At 38.0% G+C, this 16,777-nt stretch overlaps 1 protein-coding gene across 3 annotated transcripts in view; it reads right to left on the bottom strand.

Annotated features, from left to right (window-relative positions):
* Positions 1 to 2,880: 2,880 nt before the first annotated feature.
* The window catches only part of PCNX4 (pecanex 4), a 71,485-nt gene continuing 57,588 nt past the window's right edge, over positions 2,881 to 16,777 (bottom strand). For 2 of the 3 annotated variants that reach the window (XM_036919251.2, XM_036919260.2), the window contains one exon: positions 2,881 to 4,118. In XM_036919251.2, coding sequence (XP_036775146.2) covers positions 3,867 to 4,118 — 252 coding nt within the window. In that variant the 3' untranslated portion in view covers positions 2,881 to 3,866. The remainder of the gene's footprint in view (positions 4,119 to 16,777) is intronic. The other variant, XM_057488406.1, reaches the window with a different exon arrangement.

Genomic DNA, 16,777 nt, shown 5'->3' on the forward strand with positions numbered 1-16,777 from the left:
AGTCATGAATGGCTTTTTCCATGAATGGCTCCTACACTGTTCTATTTGCAAATGGGCCCCTTTTCTAAACTGTTTTTTTGGTCTGTATGGTGCCACATTACATGTTATTTTGTAGCATTCTATAATTGTCCAACAATTAATCTTTTTGTTTTGACCCCAGGTGCAGGGTATTCAATTAATCATTATTCCCATTTTCATCACTGGTTATGCAAGAGCCTTCTGTTTATTAGTTTAGCCCCATACTACATCCCTCCCTACCCTCTCCATCCTAAGCAACCATTATAGTAAGTCTAAAATATATGTCTTCTCATCGTATGTTTTCTTATAAAATCAGCACTACCTTCTGTGCACATAAATTTATGTATATATAAACAGTTGTCAAATAGTTCATTTACTTTCTTCCCTCATCACCACGCTTGGCATGTATTCATGTTGCTGTGTGTTCATTTATTCTATTGCTTCTCCCTGCCATCCTATGGTCTACCTCCACCATGTCACCTTCCTTCTTTCCGACAGGTAGCCACCAGGATGGCCTCCAGCTTACCCAGCAACTGTTCTGGTTATTTTTATGGTACTTTGGCTAAACCCAAACTATGAACTTCTGCTAAGAACTGTTCTTTTACACCTCTCTTGACAGCAGATAATCAAGGAATATTTTGCTTTTTTCCCCTAGTTTCCTGAGGTAGGAACTTAGGTTATTGTTTTGAGGCCTTCCCTCATTTCTTTCAACCATATACTAATAAACATCTATGTTTCCCTTCTTAGCATCCCAACTGTTCATTCTAAGAGTATTTGCCATTGCCTCATAGAATTATGGGGGGTGTGCTCTTCAGAAAAAAAAAAGAATAAGAAGCTCTAATTGTTGGGAAGAAATTCTCTTCAAAGATGCAGTGGAGTCAGAGAGAATGGGAAGGAAGGAATTCATTAAAGTGAGAATAGCAGGGAATTGCAGCTGCCTTGCAGGCAACAGAGAGCAAGGAAAAACAGGGAGGAAAAGGGAAGCTCATTGAACTCCTGCTCAGCATAGGGCATATCCCTTGCCAGCAACTAAAGCCAGAGTCAACTGGTGTCCATTGTCCACCTGAATCTGCACTGCAAAGGGACTAAGTCCCTATCACCCCAGGACTTGGGGGAGCCGCAGAGCACTGGATGCAGTGAGATTATGCTCTGGGAACTTCCCAAATGCAAAGAAAGGAGATTTTCAGGCAGGCATGATCATATAGCTGCAGGCCTGGCCAGGTCACCCAAACAACAGGAACTTGCAAGCCCAAATCAGAGCTCTCAGTAGCCCCTCCCTACTTATCTGGAGCAGCACAGAGACAGAGAGAAGTCTGGAGAACAGAATGAAACAGCAAAGTGACAAAGGTGCTCACCACTGGAAAAGTGCAGAGACAAAATGGATAAGTTGCACAGAAAGAAGTCTTTATTTAAGGCAAAAAGTACACACACTAGAAGAAAGGGAAGTGTGGGGAACCTCAGGAGGCACACTAAAGGGTTTAGGGGTTGGGGTTTTATAGGGCTTTATGGGTAGGAGTCAGCCTAAGGCATGATGTATACAGGTGATTTATAATTCCTTTGAAGTTTTGTCTTAAGAATAGGGTTATTTAGGTGACTGTTCGTCCAGATCTCAGTATTCTTTATCCACAAAGCTTAGTTTACTTTTCAAAGGTCTATCTCCTATCCTACTTACAAAGTTACTTAACTGATTAAGGGGCTGGAAGAAGAGGAAGAACACAGCATATCAATTAAGTTAAAGAATAAACTGGGCCTTTCTTTCAGGCTAGGTAGATTTTACAATGGCATGAACCTTGTTATATTTCTCTGCTCTACCTCATGAGGTAGGGCACAGAAGTCCTTGACAGACAATCTTTGGCCTGATCTAATTGGTACAATGAAGACATGGGCTGCACTCTGATACTTTTATCTGGAGAATTATTTTTCATCTGGGGAATATCTGGACATCCCAAGACACTCCTAACCTTGGAAACTTCAACTACTGATTAACTCTCTGAGTCCCTTCTGGCTCTTTGGTAACACTACGAGTCCTTTTTAGTGGGCTTTACTGCCTTTATTCTCTCTCCACCCTTTCATGTCTGTCTTCTGCCTAACATAATGATTTTAAATTAATCATTAAAAGATTAACTTCCAAGGTTATGATTCCCTGAAGCAAGAGTTAGTATTGTTTTCCACTGAGATTTGAGATTTTAAAACTCAAGGTCAAAGAGGAAGATTTTATTATCCCTTTTTCTCTTAGAGCTTATAACTTCTTTAATACCTAATAAGTAAAACAAATCCACATATATAAGTGCTTTTCCAAAGGGCAACCTTAAAAGAAGGATGTTTTAATATTTCTGTTGGTTACACTGATCATGGAATTAAGAAAATGCTTACTAATCCTTTTTTTTATTGCAGTATAATTAACAGTAACATATTAGTTTCAGGTGTACAACAATGATTTGATATTTATATGTAATGTGAAATGATCATCACAATAAGTCTAGTTAATTATGTCACACAGTTAAAAAATTTCTTGTGGTAATAACTTTTTTTTTGTTTCAAATATATATATATATATTTTTGGTATCGTTAATGTACAATTACTTTAACAACATTATGGTTACTAGACTCCCCCTATTTTCAAGTCCCCCCCACATATCCCATTACAGTCACTGTCCATCAGCATAGTAAGATGTTATAGAATCACTACTTGTCTTCTCTTTATATACTGCCTTTCCCATGTCCCCCCCATGTGCTAATCATAATGCCGTTTTCCCCCTTATCCCTCCCTTCCCACCCATCCTCCCTAGTCCCTTTCCCCTTGGTAACTGTTAGTCCATTCTTGGGTTCTGTGAGTCTGCTGCTGTTTTGTTCCTTCAGGTTTTTCTTCTTATACTACCTTGCAGTAAGAACTTTAAAGATCTACTCTCTCAGTTAATAGTCTATCATTACCATGCTACATCTCCATGACTTATTTATTTATAACTAAGTCTGTACCTTTTGTTCCCCTTTACCATTTTGCTACTCCCTCCTCAATCTGTTCTCTTTATCTATGAGCAGCAAGAGAGTGAAAATAAAATCCTGATCACAATATGAAAAAAATTTTTCATTTCTTTCTGCCTTCAGGTTAGATATTTTAAGACACTAATAACCAAAAGTCCCACTGGGTAAGTCATTCTTTGGAGGCAGTTTACTCAACTGCAGAGCAAATCACATGGAGCCAGATCTATAGAATGGCCACTCGCAGTCATACTCAGATTATCCTAACACTGTTAATCTATGAGTATTCACATGATGAACAAGATGTGAACCCTTTTCCTTTCACATATGTCAAAAGGATACTTGCAAAAGAAGGAAAAGATTTTACTGAAAGAGTTAAAATGTTAAAACAGCATAAAGTTTGAAAATACCATAAAATTATATTTCAAGTAGATAAACATTATGCAACCTTCAAAAGGATTCAAAGTCATTATTTAAAAACATTGATATGTGTATCTTTTAAGCATGTAAAAATTACATAGTTGTTGACTTCTGTTATGCAAGTCACCTATCACATTTAAGACAGCATTAAAAAACTCATTATCTAATCTTACACAAATGTTTTATATTTACCAAAGCCTACCACAATCCATGGGGCACAAATATTGGCCAACTAATTCTACCTTTTATGTTGGACATCAAGTTGTTTGTTTAACCATTAAGGTAGCTAAGAGAATCAACTTTATAGAGCTTAGCTTTTCTCAGGCATCTGACTTGTGGGAGGAGAGAGGGAAGTCCAGGGAAGTTGAGAAGAATAATGTTACTTTTCTAAAATGGAAAAATAAAAAGATTTAATTTGATGACAACACACTTACAAATCAAAATGGGCTCTAATACAAACGTATATGGAGAGGTTTTGAAGAATAAATTGGATACCCCAGGGGTGGATCGGCTGCTTGTACTGTAAGGTTTCTTAACAGTAGTGGATGAGCTTGTATACTGTAACGTTCCTCATCATCGTTCGTGGCATAAAGTAATTCCCAGGAAAGATTGGCCCACTGACCTCGAACAGCTTCAGCATTTAACTTTCCAACTTGTATCAATAATTCTTGAAGGGTAAGTACTCTCCCAGTGTAAACGCCCTTTAAAGTATAATGGGGAGAAGGGAGGGAAAAATAAAAAAGAGATATTCAGGCCTTTATATTCTATTTAGAAATGGAGAGCAAAATTACACGGTAGTTAGGTAAAATTAAACAAAGTGGTGTATTAAAATATATACACAAGTTGCTTATCTTCAGAATCAAGAATACTTCCATTTAGTAGTTCTCTTAACTCAAAAGTATGAAGGGAAACATTCCCTCAAGCCATTTCACTCAAGGATCAGAAAAGCAAAAATCTCAGCTACTTTTCTTCCCTTTTCTATTCTATTTCTTCACCCCATCTGGCCTGAGCAATGTGTAAGTCATATACTAATCAGGGGAACCATCCAATAGGTTCTTTTTAAAAACAGCTTTATTGAGATATATTTCACATTTCAAACACTTACTCATGTGAAGTGTACAATTGTTTTTAATATATTCAAGTATGTACAATTGTCACAACAGTCAATTTTAGAACATTTTCATGACTTCAAACAGAATCCCTGTTAGGTATTACCCTCCTATCCCTTCATTCCACCAAGTCCTAAGTAACCACTAATGTACTTTCTAGCTCTATAGATTTGCCTATTCTGGACATTCCGTATGAATAGAATCATATAATATGTGGTGTTTTTGACTGGCTTTTTTAACTTGCCATATTGCTTTCAAGGTTCATTCATATTATAACATGTATCAGTACTTAATTCCTTTCTATGGATGAATAATATTCCACTGTATGAATAAACTACAATTTTAAGTAACCAATTTTGTTTACTCACTCATCAGTTGACGGACAGTTGGGATGTTTCCACCTTTTGGCAATTACAGATAATGCTGCTATAAATATCCATGTACAAGCTTTTATGTGAATCTATGTTTTCATTTCTCCTGGGTATATACCTAGGAGTGGAATTACTAAGTCATATAGTAACTATGTTTAATCATTTAATAAACTGCCAGGATGTTTTCCAAACACTTGCACCATTTCACATTTCTGCCAGCACTATATTAAATATTCTAGTTCTCTATATCCTCACCAAAACTTATCATCTGCCTTTTTTATTTTAGCCATCCTAGTGTGTATATCTTTGCATGAGGTGTTATCTTGTGGTTTTGATTTCATTTTCCTGATGTCAAATGATACTGAGCATTTTTTTTTTTGAAGAACATGTTTACTAGACTCCCCCTTCACCAAGGCCCCCCCCACAAACCCCATTAGTCAGTGTCCATCAGCGTAGGAAGATGCTGTAAAATCACTACTTGTCTTCTCTTTGTTGCACAGCCCTCCCCGTGCCCCGCCCCCCACATTATACATGCTAATCGTAATGCCCCCTTTCTTTTTCCCAAACTTTATCCCTCCCTTCCCTCCCATCCTCCCCAGTCCCTTTCCCTTTGGTAACTGTTAGTCCATTCTTGGGTTCTGTAATTCTTCTGGTGTTTTGTTCCTTCAGTTTTTCTTTGTTCTTATACTACACATATGAGTGAAATCATTTGGTACTTGTCTCTCTTCACCTGGCTTATTTCACTGAGCATAATACCCTCTAGCTCCATCCATGTTGTTGCAAATGGTAGGATTTGTTTTCTTCTTCTGGCTGAAGAATATTCCAATGTGTATATGTACCACATCTTCTTTATCCATTCATCTACTGATGGACACTTAGGTTGCTTCCATTTCTTGGCTATTGTGAATAGTGCAGCGATAAACATAGGGGTGCATCTGTCTTTTTCAAACTGGAGTGCTGCATTCTTAGGGTAAATTCCTAGAAGTGGAATTGCTGGGTCAAATGCTATTTCTATTTTGAGCATTCTGAGGAATCTCCATATTGCTTTCCACAATGGTGGAACTAATATACATTCCTGCCAGCAGTGTAGGAGGGCTCCCCTTCCTCCATATCCTCACCAACATTTGTTGTTGTTTGTCTTTTGGATGGAGGCGATCCTTACTGGTGTGAGGTGATATCTCATTGTGGTTTTAATTTGCATTTCTCTGATGACAAGAGATGTGGAGCATCTTTTCATGTGTCTGTTGGCCATCTGAATTTCTTTTTTGGAGAACTGTCTGTTCAGCTCCTCTGCCCATTTTTTAATTGGATTGTTTGCTTTTGGTTTGTTGTGGTGCGTGAGCTCCTTATATATTTTGGATGTTAACCCTTTATCGGATCTGTCATTTATGAATATATTCTCCCATCCTGAAGGAAGCCTTTTGATCTATTGATGGTGCCCTTTGCTGTACAGAAGCTTTTCAGTTTGATATAGTCCCACTTGTTCACTTTGGTTTTGTTTCCCTTGCCCAGGGAGATATGTTCATGAAGAAGTCGCTCATGTTTATGTCCAAGGGATATTTGCCTATGTTTTTTTCAAAGAGGTTTATGGTTTCATGACTTACATTCAGGGCTTTGATCCATTTCGAATTTACTTTTGTGTATGGGGTTAGACAATGATCCAGTTTCATTCTCTTACATGTAGTTGTCCAGTTTTGCCAGCACCAACTGTTGAAGAGACTGTCATTTCCCCATTGTATGTCCATGGCTCCTTTATCATATATTAATTGACCATATATGTTTGGGTTAATGTCTGGAGTCTCTAATCTGTTCCACTGGTCTGTGGCTCTGTTCTTGTACCAGTACCAAATTGTCTTGATTACTGTGGCTTTGTAGTAGAGCTTGAAGCTGGGGAGCGAAATCCCCCCCACTTTATTCTTCCTTCTCAGGGTTGCTTTCGCTATTCAGGGTCTCTGGTGTTTCCATATGAATTTTTGAACTATTTGTTCCAGTTCATTGAAGAATGCTGTTGGTAATTTGATAGGAATTGCATCGAATCTGTATATTGCCTTGGGCAGGATGGCCAACTTGATGATATTAATTCTTCGAAGCCAAGAGCATGGGATGAGTTTCCATTTGTTAGTGTCCCCTTTAATTTCTCTTAAGAGTGTCTTATAGTTTTCAGGGTATAGGTCTTTCACTTCCTTGGTTAGGTTTATTCCTAAGTATTTTATTCTTTTTGATGCAATTGTGAATGGAATTGTTTTCCTGATTTCTCTTTCTATTGGCTCATTGTTAGTGTATAGGAAAGCCACAGATTGCTGTGTGTTAATTTTGTATCCTGCAACTTTGCTGTAGTCTGCTATCAGTTCTAGTAGTTTTGGAGTGGAGTCTTTAGGGTTTTTTATGTACAATATCATGTCATCTGCAAACAGGGACAGTTTGACCTCTTCTTTACCAATCTGGATGCCTTGTATTTCTTTGTTTAATCTAATTGCCGTGGCTAGGACCTCCAGTACTATGTTGAATAACAGTGGAGAGAGTGGGCATCCCTGTCTTCTTCCCGATCTTAAAGGAAAAGCTTTCAGCTTCTCTCTTTTTAGTATGATGTTGGCTGTGGGTTTATCATATATGGCCTTTATTATGTTGATATATTTTCCCTCTATATCTATTTTGTTGAGAGTTTTTATCATGAATGGATGTTGAATTTTGTCAAAAGCTTTTTCAGCATCTGTCAAGATGATCATGTGGTTTTTATCCTTCTTTTTGTTGACGTGGTGGATGATGTTGATAGATTTTCGAATGTTGTACCATCCTTTCATCCCTGGGATGAATCCCACTTGGTCATGGTGTATGATCCTTTTGATATATTTTTGAATTTGTTTGCTAATATTTTGTTGAGTATTTTTGCATCTACATTTATCAGGGATATTGGTTTGTAATTTTCTTTTTTGGTGGGGTCTTTGCCTGGTTTTGGTATTAGGGTGATGTTGGCTTCATAGAATGAGTTTGTGAGTATTCCCTCCTCTTCTATTTTTTGGAAAACGTCAAGGAGAATGAGTATTATGTCTTCTCTGTACGTCTGATAAAATTCCAAGGTAAAACCATCTGGCCTGGGGGTTTTGTTCTTCGGTAGTTTTTTGATTACTGCTTCAATTTCTTTGCTGGTAATTGGTTTGTTTAGATTTTGTGTTTCTTCCTTGGTCAGTCTTGGAAGGTTGTATTTTTCTAGGAAGTTGTCCATTTCTTCTAGGTTTTCCAGCTTGTTAGCATATAGGTTTTCATAGTATTCTCCAATAATTCTTTGTATTTCTGTAGGGTCCGTCATGATGTTTCCTTTCTCGTTTCTGATTCTGTTGATGTGTGTTGATTCTCTTTTTCTCTTAATAAGTCTGGCTAGACACCTATTTTGTTTATTTTTCTCAAAGAACTAGCTCTTGGTTTCATTGATTTTTTCTAGTGTTTTATTCTTCTCAATTTTATTTATTTCTCTGATCTTTATTATGTCCCTCCTTCTGCTAACTTTAGGCCTCATTTGTTCTTCTTTTTCTAATTTTGATAATTGTGACTTTAGACTATTCATTTGGGATTGTTCCTCATCTTTAAATATGCCTGGATTGCTATATACTTTCCTCTTAAGACTGGTTTCGCTGTGTCCCACAGAAGTTGGGGCTTTGTGTTGTTATTGTCATTTGTTTCCATATATTGCTTGATCTCTATTTGAATTTGGTCGTTGATCCACTGATTATTTAGGAGCATGTTGTTAAGCCTCCATGTGTTTGTGAGCCTTTCTGCTTTCTTTGTACAATTTATTTCTAGTTTTATACCTTTGTGGTCTGAAAAGTTTGGTGGTAGAATTTCAATCATTTGGAATTTACTGAGGCTCTTTTTGTGGCCTAGTATGTGGTCTATTCTGGAGAATGTTCCATGTGCACTTGAGAAGAATGTGTATTCTGTTGCTTTTGGATGTAGAGCTCTATAGATGTCTATTAGGTCCATGTGTTCTAGTGTGTTGTTCAGTGCCTCTGTGTCCTTACTTATTTTCGGTCTGGCGGATCTTTCCTTTCGAGTGAGTGGTGTGTTGAAGTCTCCTAAAATGAATGCATTGCATTCTATTTCCTCCTTTAATTCTGTGATTATTTGTTTCACATACGCTGGGGCTCCTGTATTGGGTGCATATATATTTATAATGGTTATATCCTCTTGTTGGACTGAGCCCTTTATCATTATGTAATGTCCTTCTTTATTTCTTGTTACTTTCTTTGTTCTGAAGTCTATTTTGTTTCATAGTAGTACTGCAACTCCTGCTTTTTTCTCTCTGTTGTTTGCATGAAATATCTTTTTCCATCCCTTGACTTTTAGTCTGTGCACGTCTTTGGGTTTGAGGTGAGTCTCTTGTAAGCAGCATATAGATGGGTCTTGCTTTTTTATTCAATCTATTACTCTGTGTCTTTTGATTGATGCATTCAGTCCATTTACATTTAGGGTGATTATTGAAAGATATGTACTTATTGCCATTTCAGGCTTTAGATTCGTGGTTACCAAAGGTTCAAGGTTTACTTCGTTACTATCTAAGAGTCTAACTTAACTCACTTAATATGCTGTTACAAACACAATCTAAAGATTCTTTTCTATTTCTCCTCCTTTTTCTTCCTCCTCCATTCTTTTTTTTTTTTTGAGGGCATCTCTCATATTTATTGATCAAATGGTTGTTAACAACAATAAAATTCTGTATAGGGGAGTCAATGCCCAATGCACAATTATTAATCCACCCCAAGCCTAATTTTCAATCTCCAATCTTCTGAAGCATAACAAACAAGTTCTTACATGGAGAACAAATTCTTACATAGTGAATAAGTTACATGGTGAATAGTACAAGGGCAGTCATCACAGAAACATTCGGTTTTGCTCATGCATTATGAACTATAAACAGTCAGTTCAAATATGAATACTCATTTGATTTTTATACTTGATTTACATGTGGATACCACATTTCTCTCTTTATTATTATTATTTTTAATAAAATGCTGAAGTAGTAGGCAGATACAAGATAAAGGTAGAAAATATAGTTTAGTGTTGTAAGAGAGCAAATGTAGATGATCAGGTATGTGCCTGTAGACTATGTGTTAATCCAAGCTAGACAAGGGCAATAAAACATCCACGTATGCAGAAGATCTCTCTCAGAACAGGGGGGATGAGGTTCTAAGCTTCACCTCTGTTGATCCCCAATTTCTCACCTGATGGCCCCCCTGCAACTGTGCCTTTCTTAGGTTGTTCCTCCCTTGAGGAATCTTACCCGTCTCTGGCTAACCAGTCATCTTCCGGGGCCATACAGGGAAATGTAAAGTTGGTAAGTGAGAGAGAAGCCTTATTGTTTGAAATGGTTAGCTTTTTATTTCTTTGCATATTTATGCCCTGTGGCTTCTATGCCCAGCATTTGTCTTGAGGTGTCTTTACCACTTGGAAGAATTATGATACTCGGTAAATTCGATATGAGGCACGAATTCTATTTAAGGGTTGTAATTAGGAAGGAAGAAGAAAAGCTATAGACGTAGCAGGCGGAAGAAAACCTGGGGAGATTGATTATTTCTTTGACCTATCTTCTTGGAGAGTAACTTCAGCATGTATAGTTTTTAAACTATTAAGTAAATTATGCACACACATTAACATAATAGGAGTACAGTTACGTAACCAAAGCATACCTGTAATTACCAGCCATCTCCAGTGAAACCAAGAAAACCAGTTAGGCACCTTAGGCATTTGTGAAAACTTATCTATGATATGGTGGATATTGTCCAACTGAACTTGAACAGTCTGAGAGAAATCAGACAAATTAAAACAACCCATTCCTGGGGACTGTTCACATCCCATATTTTCTTTTAACAGTAAATAGTCTAGTTGTAAGATTTTGGAGCGCTACAATTTGCACTTCTCCTAATTCTTAGTTGAGTTCCAACAGTATAGATCCAGACAGATTTGCTGTTTTACTGTATTCACAGGCCAGCTTAGATATCTCCTTCTTCAATCCCATGGCAAGACCAGGAACTGGTGGGATGAGTGCATCTACACCTGTAGCAGTGCGTGGATCTTTTTGGGGTTTTTTGGTGACCATCTTCTGGCATGAGTCTTCGAGAGAGTGCTGATGTTGGAAGTTCTTTTTCATAACGTATCTTAGTTCATTTTCGGGGTAGCCCAATTAGGCTTTGATCTTCTGTATAAACGCAAACAGACCCTTTGCCTACACTTTTATATGCCCTTTATACCCTTGTGTAGAACTCATTGGAGGTCACCACACAGGACCTGCCTTCTTTTTTTTTTGGTATCACTAATCTACACTTACATGGCGAATATTATGTTTACTAGGCTCTCCCCTATACCAGGACCCCCTATAAACCCCTTTACGGTCACTGTCCATCAGCATAGCAAAATGTTGTAGAATCACTACTTGCCTTCTCTGTGTTGTACAGCCCTCCCTTTTCTCCTACCACCCCATGCATGCTAATCTTAATATCCCCCTTCTTCTCTACCCCCCCTTATCCCTCCCTACCCACCCATCCTCCCCAGTCCCTTTCCCTTTGGTACCTGTTAGTCCATTCTTGGGTTCAGTGAGTCTGCTGCTGTTTTGTTCCTTCAGTTTTTCCTTTGTTCTTATATTCCACAGATGAGTGAAATCATTTGGTATTTCTCTTTCTCCACTTGGCTTGTTTCACTGAGCATAATACCATCCAGCTCCATCCATGTTGCTGCAAATGGTAGGATTTGCCCTTTTCTTATGGCTGAGTAGTATTCATTCCAATGTGTATATGTACCACATCTTCTTTATCCATTCATCTATCGATGGGCATTTAGGTTGCTTCCAATTCTTGGCTATTGTAAATAGTGCTGCGATAAACATAGGGGTGCACTGGTCTTTCTCAAACTTGATTGTTGCATTCTTAGGGTAAATTCCTAGGAGTGCAATTCCTGGGTCAAATGGTAAGTCTGTTTTGAGCATTTTGATGTACCTCCATACTGCTTTCCACAATGGTTGAACTAACTTACATTCCCACCAGCAGTGTAGGAGGGTTCCCCTTTCTCCACAGCCTCGCCAACATTTGTTGTTCTCTGTCTTTTGGATGGCAGCCATCCTTACTGGTGTGAGGTGATACCTCATTGTAGTTTTAATTTGCATTTCTCTGATAATTAGCGATGTGGAGCATATTTTCATGTGTCTGTTGGCCATCTGTATTTCTTTTTTGGAGAACTGTCTGTTCTGTTCCTCTGCCAATTTTTTAATTGGGTTATTTGTTTTTTGTTTGTTGAAGCGTGTGAGCTCTTTATATATGCTGGACGTCAAGCCTTTATCGGATCTGTCATTTTCAAATACATTCTGCCATACTGTAGGGTTCCTTTTTGTTCTATTGATGGTGTCTTTTGCTGTACAGAAGCTTTTCAGCTTAATATAGTCCCACTTACTCATTTTTGCTGTTGTTTTCCTTGCCCGGGGAGATATGTTCAAGAAGAAGTCACTCATGTTTATGTCTAAGAGGTTTTTGATTATGTTTTCTTCCAAGAGTTTAATGGTTTCATGGCTTACATTCAGGTCTTTGATCCATTTTGAGTTTACTTTTGTATATGGGGTTAGACAATGGTCCAGTTTCATTCTCCTACATGTAGCTGTCCAGTTTTGCCAGCACCACCTGTTGAAGAGACTGTCATTTCGCCATTGTATGTCCATGGCTCCTTTATCAAATATTAATTGACCATATGTGTCTGGGTTAATGTCTGGATTGTCTAGTCTGTTCCATTGGTCTGTGGCTCTGTTCTTGTGCCAGTACCAAATTGTCTTGATTACTATGGTGTTATAGTAGAGCTTGAAGTCGGGGGGTGAGATCCCCCCTACTTTATTCTTCTTTCTCAGGATTGCTTTGGCTATTCGGGGTCTTTGGTGTTTCCATATAAATTTTTGAATTATTTGTTCCAGTTCATTGAAGAATGTTGCTGGTAGTTTCATAGGGATTGCATCAAATCTGTATATTGCTTTGGGCAGGATGGCCATTTTGACGATATTAATTCTTCCTAGCCACGAGCATGGGATGAGTTTCCATCTGTTAGTGTCCCCTTTAATTTCTCTTAAGAGTGACTTGTAGTTTTCAGAGTATAAGTCTTTCACTTCTTTGGTTAGGTTTATTCCTAGGTATTTTATTTTTTTTGATGCAATTGTGAATGGAGTTGTTTTCCTGACTTCTCTTTCTGTTGGTTCATTGTTAGTGTACAGGAAAGCCACAGATTTCTGTGTGTTGATTTTGTATCCTGCAACTTTGCTGTATTCCAATATCAGTTCTAGTAGTTTTGGGGTGGAGTCTTTAGGGTTTTTTTTTTTTTTTTAGATAATTATTTTTTATTGAAGGATAGTTGACGCACAGTATTACATTACATTAGTTTCAAGTGTACAACACAGTGATAAAACATTTATATACATAATTCTAGTTTCCAGCTATCACCCTACCAAGCTGTTACAATATCTTGACTATATTCCTTATGCTATACATTACATCCCGGTTACTTATTTATTTTACCATTGGAAGTCTGTCCTTTTTTTTTTTTTTTTTTTTGTGAGGGCATCTCTCATATTTATTGATCAAATGGTTGTTAACAACAATAAAATTCTGTATAGGGGAGTCAATGCTCAATGCACAATCATTAATCCACCCCAAGCCTAATTTTCGTCAGTCTCCAATCTTCTGAGGCATAATAAACAAGTTCTTACATGGAGAACAAATTCTTACATAATGAATAAGTTACATAGTGAACAGTACAAGGGCAGTCATCACAGAAACTTTCGGTTTTGCCCATGCATTATGAACTATAAACAGTTAGTTCAAATATGAATACTCATTTGGTTTTTATACTTGATTTATATGTGGATACCACATTTCTCTCTTTATTATTATTATTTTTAATAAAATGCTGAAGTGGTAGGTAGATACAAGATAAAGGTAGAAAACATAGTTTAGTGTTGTAAGGGAGCAAATGTAGATGATCAGGTGTGTGCCTGTAGACTATGTGTTAATCCAAGCTAGACCAGGGCAATAAAACATCCACGTATGCAGATGATTTCTCTCAGAACGGGGGGGTGAGGTTCTAAGCCTCACCTCTGTTGATCCCCAATTTCTCACCTGATGACCCCCCTGCGACTGTGCCTGTCTTAGGTTGTTCCTCCCTTGAGGAATCTTACCCGTCTCTGGCTAACCAGTCATCTTCCGGGGCCATACAGGGAAATGTAAAGTTGGTAAGTGAGAGAGAAGCCTTATTGTTTGAAATGGTTAGCTTTTTATTTCTTTGCATATTTATGCCCTGTAGCTTCTATGCCCAGCATTTGTCTTGAGGTATCTTTACCACTTGGAAGAATTATGGTACTCGGTAAATTTGATATGAGGCACAAATTCTATTTAAGGGTTGTAATTAGGAAGGAAGAAGAAAAGCTATAGAAGGAGCAGGCGGAAGAAAACATGGGAAGATTGATTATTTCTTTGACATATCTTCTTGTAGAGTAACTTCAGCATGTATAGGTTTTAAGCTACTACTTAAATTGCGCACACACATTAACATAATAGGAGTATAGTTACATAACCAAAGCATACCTGTAATTACCAGCCATCTCCAGTGAAACCAAGAAAACCAGTTAGGCACCCTAGGCATTTGTGAAAACTTATCTATGATATGGTGGATATTGTCCAAATGAACTTGAACAGTCTGAGAGAAATCAGACAAATTAAAACAACCCATTCCTGGGGAATGTTCACATCCCTTATGTTCTGTTAACAGTAAATAGTCTATAGTTGTAAGATTTTGGAGCGCTACAATTTGCACTTCTCCTAATTATTGATTGAGTTCCAACAGTATAGATCCAGACAAATTTGTTGTTTTACTGTATGCACAAGCCAACTTAGATATCTCCTTCCTCATTCCCATGGCAAGTCCAGGAACTGGTGGGATGAGTGCATCTACAGCTGTAGCAGTGCATGGATCTTTGTTGGGTTTTTTTGATGATCATCTTCTGGCATGAGTCTTCCAGAGAGTTCTGATGTTGGAAGTTCTTTTTCATATCGGATCTTAGTTCATTTTCGGGGTAGCCCAATTAGGCTTTGATCCTCTGTATAAACACAAACAGACCCTTTGCCTACACTTTTATATGCCCTTTATACTCTTGGGTAGAACTCATTGGAGGTTACCACACAGGAACTGCCCTGTTTTTTTCTTGGTATCACTAATCTACACTTACATGACGAATATTATGTTTACTAGGCTCTCCCCTATACCAGGTCCCCCCTATAAACCCCTTTACAGTCGCTGTCCATCAGCATAGCAAAATGTTGTAGAATCACTACTTGCCTTCTCTGTGTTGTACAGCCCTCCCTTTTCTCCTACCCCCCATGCATGCAAATCTAAATACCCCCCTACTTCTCCCCCCCCTTATCCCTCCCTACCCACCCATCCTCCCCAGTCCCTTTCCCTTTGGTACCTGTTAGTCCATTCTTGAGTTCTGTGATTCTGCTGCTGTTTTCTTCCTTCAGTTTTTCCTTTGTTCTTATATTCCACAGATAAGTGAAATCATTTGGTATTTATCTTTCTCCACTTGGCTTGTTTCACTGAGCATAATACCCTCCAGTTCCATCTATGTTGCTGCAAATGATTGGATTTGCCCTTTTTTTATAGCTGAGTAGTATTCCATTGTGTATATGTACCACATCTTCTTTATCCATTCATCTATCGATGGGCAATTAGGTTGATTCCAATTCTTGGCTATTGTAAATAGTGCTGCGATAAACATAGGGGTGCACTGATCTTTCTCATACTTGATTGCTGCATTCTTAGGGTAAATTCCTAGGAGTGCAATTCCTGGGTCAAATGGTAAGTCTGTTTTGAGCATTTTGATGTACCTCCATACTGCTTTCCACAATGGTTGAACTAACTTACATTCCCACCAGCAGTGTAGGAGGGTTCCCCTTTCTCCACAGCCTCGCCAACATTTGTTGTTCTCTGTCTTTTGGATGGCAGCCATCCTTACTGGTGTGAGGTGATACCTCATTGTAGTTTTAATTTGCATTTCTCTGATAATTAGCGATGTGGAGCATATTTTCATGTGTCTGTTGGCCATCTGTATTTCTTTTTTGGAGAACTGTCTGTTCCGTTCCTCTGCCCATTTTTTTAATTGGGATATTTGTTTTTTGTTTGTTGAGGCGTGTGAGCTCTTTATATATGCTGGACGTCAAGCCTTTATCGGATCTGTCATTTTCAAATACATTCTGCCATACTGTAGGGTTCCTTTTTGTTCTATTGATGGTGTCTTTTGCTGTACAGAAGCTTTTCAGCTTAATATAGTCCCACTTACTCATTTTTGCTGTTGTTTTCCTTGCCCGGGGAGATATGTTCAAGAAGAGGTCACTCATGTTTATGTCTAGGAGTTTTTTGCCTATGTTTTCTTCCAAGAGTTTAATGGTTTCATGGCTTACATTCAGGTCTTTGATCCATTTTGAGTTTACTTTTGTATATGGGGTTAGACAATGGTCCAGTTTCATTCTCCTACATGTAGCTGTCCAGTTTTGCCAGCACCACCTGTTGAAGAGACTGTCATTTCGCCATTGTATGTCCATGGCTCCTTTATCAAATATTAATTGACCATATATGTCTGGGTTAATGTCTGGATTGTCTAGTCTGTTCCATTGGTCTGTGGCTCTGTTCTTGTGCCAGTACCAAATTGTCTTGATTACTATGGCTTTATAGTAGAGCTTGAAGTTAGGGAGTGAGATCCCCCCTACTTTATTCTTCTTTCTCAGGATTGCTTTGGCTATTCGGGGTCTTTGGTGTTTCCATATAAATTTTTGAATTATTTGTTCCAGTTCATTGAAGAATGTTGCT

Source organism: Manis pentadactyla, chromosome 11 (genome assembly GCF_030020395.1).
Source record: "Manis pentadactyla isolate mManPen7 chromosome 11, mManPen7.hap1, whole genome shotgun sequence".
NCBI classification, from domain to species: Eukaryota; Metazoa; Chordata; class Mammalia; order Pholidota; family Manidae; genus Manis; species Manis pentadactyla.